General features: G+C 36.4%; 1 protein-coding gene across 3 annotated transcripts in view; it reads left to right on the top strand.

The window, feature by feature from the left end:
• LOC115217178 (solute carrier family 22 member 8-like) overlaps window positions 1–9,648 on the top strand; it is a 42,781-nt gene that overhangs the window by 14,887 nt on the left and 18,246 nt on the right. For all 3 annotated transcript variants that reach the window (XM_036507021.1, XM_036507020.1, XM_036507022.1), the window contains exon 7: window positions 4,106–4,240. In XM_036507021.1, coding sequence (XP_036362914.1) covers window positions 4,106–4,240 — 135 coding nt within the window. The remainder of the gene's footprint in view (window positions 1–4,105; window positions 4,241–9,648) is intronic.

The following is a 9,648-nucleotide window of genomic DNA, read 5'->3' as shown; positions in this document are numbered from 1 at the left end:
TACTTATTCTAACGTGACGTTTTGCCGAACTGCTAAGTTACGATGAATTAAAGAAACCAACACCGGTTGTCAAACGAAAACAACAAAACGTTGTACAGCGAAACACCCCCGCAAAAAAAAACGAAAGAAAAATTAGACTATACTATCCATTCGTTATATGACGGATAATATCTAATTTAACCAAGAGGGCATCACGCGGGATCGAACCCAATAACACAAGACTTGAAAGTGAACTTCTTAATCATTAGGCCATTACTTGATATCTTTGTGAAATACATGGAAGTTGACAAACTGGCAAAGAACCTTCTTGTGGTCGCCCGATATGCTAAAAATAACAACCAAATCTCCCTCTCCAATTTTACCTCATGATCTTAAGAAAGAGATTACATTCGAAAACGTATTCTCTTCGCGATTAGAAAACCTTGATGATTGGTTATGAAGCAAACTTCTTAATAATTTAACCATTCCATGTTCATTCAGAGTTTTCTCAAGATTATAAGTAATTACGCAAAAGAACTGTATAAAAATAGGATCACATGCGGTCGTATTGTGTAGGGAATACAATCGCACGCGATCCCATTCTTAATGAAATATTACAGACCATATAATACATACAGCGGCAATAGAACACAAGTGGAATGACAACAAGATTTCTTTTTGAGATATATACTATTTATTTTACCTATTTTACAATCGTGTAAATTTTAAGAGTTCGTAAGTGTTAGCATGTTTTTGTGTCTGTGTGTTCGTGAGACATAAAAGGTACTGACTATAGAATTAACAATGGAATTCGGTTCCAGTTCATGTTGTTGGTATCAGCATAGCAACAGGTAGTAGCAGATGGCTTAAGGTAGTTCTTAGAAGAACTAGAACTCAAGACAGATAATTGATTTACCGTTTATGAGGTACACGGAGTGTAAGAGTTCCATATCAAGATGTTGCGTCTCGTAGTTGAGATTAATTGAATCACTTGTTGTGTTTATCTTTCTCTTGATATGAATATTCTTCCAGATATATTAACTGTAGCCGTTTTTCCCGTGGTGAGATTTTCACTTAACCGCTAGAGTTGAATCCGTAGTTGTCTTGTGTACAAATTAAATCTTCGTAGATAAAAACGATGTTGGCGATGACGTTGTGTCTGTCGCTTGGTTTTTGCAGCGTCTTCATTATATATTCTGCTTGGTTATTTTTCTCTTGATATAATGGTGGTCGCTTGGTTTTTGTAGCGTCTTCATTATATGTTCTGCTTGGTTATTTTTCTCTTGATATAATGGTGGTCGCCTGCCTTTCGAACTGGAACATGGTCGAGTATGCTCTGTGTGGTCAGAGGTTAGCCCTGAGAAGGACTAAAACTAAAGACGAACTCTGTGGTCAGAGGTTAGCCCTGAGAAGGACTAAAAACCCAAGACGAAAAATGTCTGAGAACACTTCTTTATATAAGGTTTATGTGGCTCAAACGAACTTCAGAAATGAAAAGCTGTGATTGGCTGCTTGGAACTAATGGCGTCACGTGACAACCAGCGGTGCGAACGTAGTAGAGACCACTCGTGTCACATGTCGACCAATCAAGTTAGTGGTTACAACAACGTTGAACTAGCCAAAGACGTTTGTAATCTCAAACGAGATCATTCTTAATACTCTTCTCAAACAGTGAAGATGGCAATGAGGGAAACAATATTGCTACAACTGATACTGAAACCATACTACAGGACATGAACACCAGACACTTATCTCCTCATTGTAACTATTACTGTCGGGTATCAGATTGTTCGTGTTTATTCGTCTTATCATCTTATCGGCGCCTCACTGTCACAACGTTCTGATCCTGTATCAAGAACATAGGTCAGCTTTGGTCAACGTTTTCATGGTTATGTCTAAGTTCACGTTTAATATAGGCTTACGCTGTGAAGTTAAGTAGAAATAATTGAACATTGAGAAAACAAAAACAAAAAAGAAAAAATAGACTAGACTGTTTACTCGTTATGTAAAAGACTATATATATTTCAAGGACGTGTACACCTCTACCTACATCTCTCTCTCTTTATAAATGTCCAAGAAATTTTATACTGCCTTGGCTTTGTTGTCTCATTTTATTCATCATATACACGCTTACACACGACCCGCGTGAGACTCCTCACGCATAATATTAACGAGCTGAGAGTCTAACAGCGGTCCTTCCGTAGCACTTACATAGCCTTACCTGCCTTTGGGGTCCTCTGGATACAAAAACCTCTCACACACACACACACACACACACACACACACACACACACACACACACACACACACACACACACACACACACACACTCATATATATATATATATATGCTTTCGGTGCGAATGTTTTTTTTTATATTAGGGCACCGTGATTTACAATCCTGTAAATAAAAATAGTGGTATTTTCATATAAGCTTTATATAATCAGCCGAAATTGCGAAGATAATCTGGTATTCGACTGAGGAAAGAAAACTTCGAATGACCCGTCCTTGGTTTCTTTGTATCGTCTGTCTGGATGTTTTGTTGTCTCATTTTTGTATCACCTGTCTGGATGTTTTGCGTTCTTGTCCCATTTTGTATTATACATATATATATATGTAAATATATATATATATATATATATATATATATATATATTATATATATAATATATATATATATATATATATAATATATATTATATATATATATATATTATATATATATATATATATATATATATATATATATATATAATATATATATATATATATATATCTAATAGAAATATTAAAATTACTAAGTCTCTCTAAAGGAGATTACGGCAGCGTTACTGGATATTAATAGTTAAACAAGTGGATGTATTCCACTGTAACTAGGTAAATAAAATCTTCGAACAGACGGTCAGTAACGACACCTGCGGGTCTGACTACGCTGCATTGATAAAGGGCAACAACCCTGAAACATGTCTGCAGATGTCTGACTAGCAAGGTGAAGCGGTTGACCTCCCCTGTTCGAAGGTTTGTAATGGACACAGGTTCGTGTGTCAAATAGCTAGCTAGAGGCGATGGCCTCTTGGAGCTAATCAGCGACAGCTTTAGTCTTATATTTATAGACTACCATATTAGTATGGCGATAACTATTAATATATATATATATACATCTATATAGATAGATAGATAGATAGATAGATAGATAGATAGATAGATAGATAGATAGATAGATAGATAGATAGATAGATAGATAGATAGATAGATAGATAAAACTTACTTGGAAAAGGATGCGTGGCGTTCGATCATATAGTGATATAAATAATATAAATATATGCATATATACATACATATATGTACATACCTACATCTATATGTATATATACATGCATATATGGGTATTGGACATAAAAAAACGTTGAATACAATGAGAAACGAAAACATAAAAACAAAAACATGGAAACGAACTATTTTTCAAACAACGAAAAAACAGTGTACAAGGAATATTCCCCTTCTTCAGTTGTCCCTGTTTCGTCTACTCCGCGTTCGAAGGTAAGGACGAGACGCGACTTAGTTGAAACAGTCCTTCCCGCAAAGCAAATTAAATAAAATTTGGGATTTTTTGCGGAGGGGTAAAGGTGGTGACAAGAACAGGACACTAAGAACAAAACAGGACAGTAAAAACAATAAAAGTTAAAACAGTAAAAGACGGGACAAAGAGAATAGCACAGTGAGAACAAACGATGAGAGCTGTTAAGCCAAGACGATGGGGAAATTATTTTGAACGCATTTAGGAGACAGTTTATGAGAGGGACAGGATAAGCCGTCTTGTCTCGGTGAAGATAGCAGTTGGAAAGATGGCTTTTTTGCATATCACTTCTGGATTGGAAGAAGTGGCTTGTAAATTATTTTAGAATAGTTTATAATTCTCAAGTGTCAAAAATGGATTATATGTTTGTTTTTTGAAGACAGATTTCCTTAATGGGGTTTGTGTTTTGATTTTATGTTCTAAACAGTTTATAAATATAGTTTAAGTATCGGATCTTAAGTCAAAACTGAATCTGTAGTTATTCCACTAAACTTAAGTAGCAGAAATCAATTTTTAACTTAAATGCATTATGTTCTTCGGATTTCCAGGTTCATGAACGCTGTGACCTACACTGCCGTATATATGATATCTCCCAGTTTGGCAGGTAATCGATTTTTGAACTTTTTCTTGTTTTCCCTAACAGAAATTTGTGCCAATATAACCATGGCCATGACAATTTACAGGTAATGTATATACACATATTTTTTCTTTTTTATATTCTGTTGCAAGCAATTGAAACAGTATTCAATCGAAATGGCCATCTACGTATCATATTTAATGTATATACACCGTTGACAAGTTACTGCACTTTTCGTCTGAGATAAAAATTTCTTGTGAGCGTGTTGTGTTTAAAATTGAAAGATATATCGGATGGAAAGGAAAAATCGTCCTAGCAGCGGCTGGTGATATTTTGGCGTTGTTGGGCTTACTTGCAGCCATCCATATGCCGAGCACCGGATGTGTAGTCTTCGACAGAGAAAGCAGTGATTCAAATTATTTTTGAGGGTTTATTTTATTCCCAAAGATTCCGCTTTTGTGTGAGGGTCGCGAGTCAAAAGGAGTTGCTGATATTTAGGCGAGAGAAGTGGTTTGAGCGTGGTTTTTACATATGAAACAGAGATCACATGCCGTAGGGAAGCTTGAATATAGAGGGCAACCAAGATTAGCACAAATGCTGATAGAATAGCGATAAGATCGAGAGCTATAAGATCTGTATGTCAGTTGATGATAGCCGTAGCCTAGTTTCGACCGGAGTCCACGAATGTCAAAAGAAAGGAGGGACAATTATTTTGCAGTTTCGTATATTACACATTTTCATAGTATTTGGTTGTAGTTTTGGTTTCGTTTCATTTGGGTTAGCTATGGTTTAGGAAGAGGAGATGACAACTCATGAATTGCAGTATGTGGTGGACGGGCTTTGCTTGTAGTCCGTGATAAGTTAAGACATTACGTATAAGAAATGGGAATTGGAACGGCAAGCGATTGTGAAATCCCTTTGCTGGCCGCCTGGTCTGAATGCTTACAATAGAAGTGAAATCAAATCTGTTAAATTTATCCAGCAGCCAAGTGGTGGTATAAAAATATGCCAAGTATTGGGGCTGCTTTTACTCCCTTCTTCCCTCCTTTCTTCCAGACAAACAGAAAGATAGAGAGATGAGGGAAAGAAAGAGAAAAAGAGAGAGATAGAAGTATGGTTCTAAATTGTGAAACTAGAACTAAAAAAAAAGAGGTTGGCTTATTAAAAGTTCCCTCTGCACAATGTTGGTCGTGAGCTTTTGCATAGAGAGTAAATCTGCTAGACACGCTGTCTTCACAGCAGATGTAGAAGTCCTGTGGGTACTGAAACGGTTTGTTGATGGTTAGTCGCAAGATAACAACATTAACGTACTTGCTCAGATGAGAAGAGGGAAGAGAGAGAGAGAGGAGAGAGAGAGAGAGAGAGAGAGAGAGAGGAGAGAGAGAGAGATAAAGTGGAAAAGAAGGAGACTTATCTCGTAGGCAGAAGATAGGATGACAAATAATGGAAGAATTGGGTAATAAAAACAATTAAACGACAAAAACAAACTGGTCGTGGTGAGAAGAGGGTGTTTATTTACTTGAAAGATAGGAAATGTTAGAATTCGGTTAGGGATAAGGTGATGTATTCAGGGCGAGACTGAAAAAAAAACGAAAAATTAGAGAACTAAGGGCTATGGGTGTTGAATATAAACAGTTTTGTGTGTGAATTTAAATAAGTAATGACTGGTGGCTCAAACCCAGTCGATGTTAGAGTGGGAAAGAATATCTTAGATTTGAATGGATTTGAAGAGATGAGATTGTGGCTTAGAATAATATAAATTTAAAGTAATGAACAGAGAGACGACTGGCATAATTCTAAAAAGATAGTCCTTGAATTAATAATGTATATCGCATGAAGAAGACGTGCTGGCAGAATCGTTAGCACGATGGACAAAATGCTTAGCGGCTTTTCGTCCGTCTTCGCGTTCTGAGTTCAAATGTCACCGGGGTCGACTTTGTCTTTCATCCTTTCGGGGGTCGATGAAATAAGTACCAGTTAAACACTGGGGGTTGATTTAGCACCTTCCTCGAAAATGCTGGCCTTCTGCTAAAATTTGAAACCAATATTATACGTCATATATCGAATTAAAATGCTTGAAAATTGCAGTAATCGCTTATAAGTGAGCAAAGACGAAGATTTTAGAAATAAGTTCAGCTAAGCTAAAATTTGTCTTGAATTACATTGATCCATAGAAACGTAATTTATTTCCGGTTTGCGTAACGTTGTGTCGATGAAAGATAAAGTTACTGCAAATAGACAGGTCTTTCAGCTGGAGAAATCGTACTCGGGTCGGGAATCCAACACATTTCTCATCAATTCCATATGAATTCATTCTTCCGCTTGAAGTATCTGCTGACAACAAAGTAAACGCGGCCGTCCAGAGAAAATCATCTTGTCTGCGGTGACAAGGTACTTCTAAAATGGTCGACTGATCTTGCTTGAAATATCAGTAAAAAGAAATAATCTCCTTCAAACCACACTCTACCATCATAAAAACAGACGCAGTGAATTATGACAATTAATGAATAATAAATGAACGAAATGATAAAAGCTTTAATCTGGCCTGCTCGAGTAAGGTCAATTTTGGTGAGATGAAACGACAATAATGCAATCACAAGTGACAATACTGTATTCGATACGAACCTCTGATTTCTTGGTTAGAGTGACTAAGTACCATACTCACTGGACCATCGTCACTGTCGAAGGGTCACAATGAATAACACAGATGCAATTCTGGTGTCATGAATGTATAGAGTTGAGTCATAACCATTTAACGTTAGCGTAGCCACTCGCAGTTTTAACAGTGGACATGTACATATGTTAAGTGTATGGCATCCTTGGGGGCAGAAGCATGAAATACAAATATGCATCTATACGTGTGTATGTGTACACACATATCTATATATGTATATATATGTGTATGCATACATATATATATATTTGTGTAAATATATATATATATATATATATATATATCTGCATAAATATGTATATGCAAATATAAAAATGTGTGCATGTATATACATATATATATATATATATATATATATATATATATATATATATATATAATATATATATATATATATATATATATATATATATATATATATATATATTTCATCGACAAATTCCGCCGAGGCCGACTTCGCCTTTCATCCTTTAGGGGTCGATAAATTAAGTACCAGTTACGCACTGGGGTCGATGTAATCGACTTAATCCGTTTGTCTGTCCTTGTTTGTCCCCTCTATATTTAGCCCCTTGTGGGTAATAAAGAAACATATGTATTTCATCGTCATCCTCCTCCTCATCGCCATCCGCCTCCTCATCGTCATCTTCTTCCATAAGAGATTGTTCACAACGTAAGAGAAGTCACGTGTTCCAGCTTGGCCCGATCTGCTATCACCATTGGTCCCTGTTATTCGTAAGGTCAGCCACTTCACTAAAAACTACGTCACATGTAGCGGGATCCTCGCTGACTTCTGAAATGCGTGTCTTTCACAAAACTCCTTCGGCGTGTGGACGTCCTGAAAAGTTGACTTTGCGAGTGCGCGCCCGTGTGTGTGTATTTTTTCCTGTGTGTGTGACTGCATGCGTAGATGTGTGATTCAAGAAGCGCCCAGGCGCATGTTTTAGTTTTCTGAAAGCATGTCCTCTCAGAATTAATATTTATGACACAAAATACTATCAGCTAAGTTTTGTCTTTACGTTCTGATTTGCTGTTTAGCATTTATTTATTTTTTTTGTGTAATTATGTAAACATACATGAACCTTGCTTATAAACTCATTTGTTGATTTAGAAGTTATGTAAAATACATTCAAAGACTAAATGAAGAATAGATTAAACCCAACGTATTTAGTAAAAACCGTATTCGTGCGCACGCACGTTCATTTGCATAAAACTAAAAGAGGTTAAAAAGGTACTAATATTTATAACGATAATATGCTTGATTTAAAATTGTAATTACTCGTTTGTATAATTATTCGGAGAGTGATTCTTTATGCTGGTTTAAAGTTATGTTTTGTGCCAAAAATAATCCAAAAACCGTTTATAATTTATCCAGATGGCCAGGTTTATTTTAGTGGAGAATTAATAGATTACTTCGACCCCGAAAGAATGAAAAACAAAGTTGGTTACGATAGGAATTGAACTCATAGGGACAAATATCGCAAAGCATTCTATCCGGTCCTCTAACGTCTCTTTAGCTCACTGCCCAAAGAATGTAATCTAATAATCTTTTCTACTCTAGGCACAAGGCCCGAAATTTGGGGGGAGGGGGCCAGTTGATTAGATTGACCGCAGTACGTAACAGGTACTTAATTTATCGACTCCGAAATGCTGAAAGTCAAAGTCGACCTCGCCGGAATGTACTCTAATAATATCGTCTGCCAAAGGCACAAGGCCTGAAATTTTGTGGGAGGGAACTAGTTAATTATATCAACCCCAGTGTTTCACTGGTATTTAATTTATCGATCCCAAAAGGATGAAAGGCAAAGTCGACCTCGGCGGAATTTGAACTCAGAACATAAATAATAGAGCTACCAAATCCACTCACAAGGTTTTGATCCGAGATGGTAGAAGACACTCGTCCAAGGTGCCACATAGTGGGATTGAACCCAGAACCATATGGTTGGGAGGCAAGCTTCTTACCACACAGCCACGCCTGCGCCTATAGTTAACAAAATGATACATTTCCAGTAGCATATACGTATTGCAATCTTAAATGGATTTCGTGTATAGTCGAATTTATGACCCTGAAATAAAAACACAGTTTACAGTTTTTCAACTGAACACGAAATATATCCACTCCCCTCGTTAAATTCCACCGTGGTAAATTCCACAACGGTATATTCCATCATGGTAAATTCCACCCGCTAATTATCACCGTGGTCAATTTCTCTAGATCGTGGGTCAATACCTACGTTATTTAATCTGTCCGTCTCTCAATTCTTAAGAAGAGAGAGAGAGAGAGAAAGAGAGAGAGAGTCTGAAGATGAGATAGAAAATAATCTTTATAATCTACCTGAATTGAAATGGGCTCGCTTTAATGTGCTCCCATCAAGCAAGAATCTATGAAAAAGACTCATCACAAAATTTCAAAAATAATATAATTTGGGATTAAGAAAGAAAAGATTAAATTTTAGCACACATTTTACTATAACAATAGGATTAAAAATAACAGGGGACTGCCAGCGATGGAGAGCACTGGTGGATCTAGTCGACTCCTCATATGCTGACATCTCTAGGGATACTAACGTAGGATGGCCCCTATCCCCATTGTGAGGTAGAGTTAAGATAAGAAAGTTTAATTTATGTTTTAAAAAATTTCTTAAGACAAATTGTGTGTAATAATTCTTAAAAATTGCAGAGGGCTTTCATTTTGATATTTCTGAACTATGCATCAATAATTTGAAAGATCTTTTTTTCTTGTTATTGCTGTTGTTGACTCTCCACGTCGAACGAGCGCAATTTTTGTCTGGCTTAATCTTTCCTCAGATTTAAGGGCAGTGTATAGTTCCCACAAATTAGGA

Source organism: Octopus sinensis, linkage group LG11 (genome assembly GCF_006345805.1).
Source record: "Octopus sinensis linkage group LG11, ASM634580v1, whole genome shotgun sequence".
Classification (NCBI taxonomy): domain Eukaryota; kingdom Metazoa; phylum Mollusca; class Cephalopoda; order Octopoda; family Octopodidae; genus Octopus; species Octopus sinensis.
The sequence above is the reverse complement of the archived record's forward strand: the minus strand, read 5'-3'. Positions and strand labels throughout refer to the sequence as shown.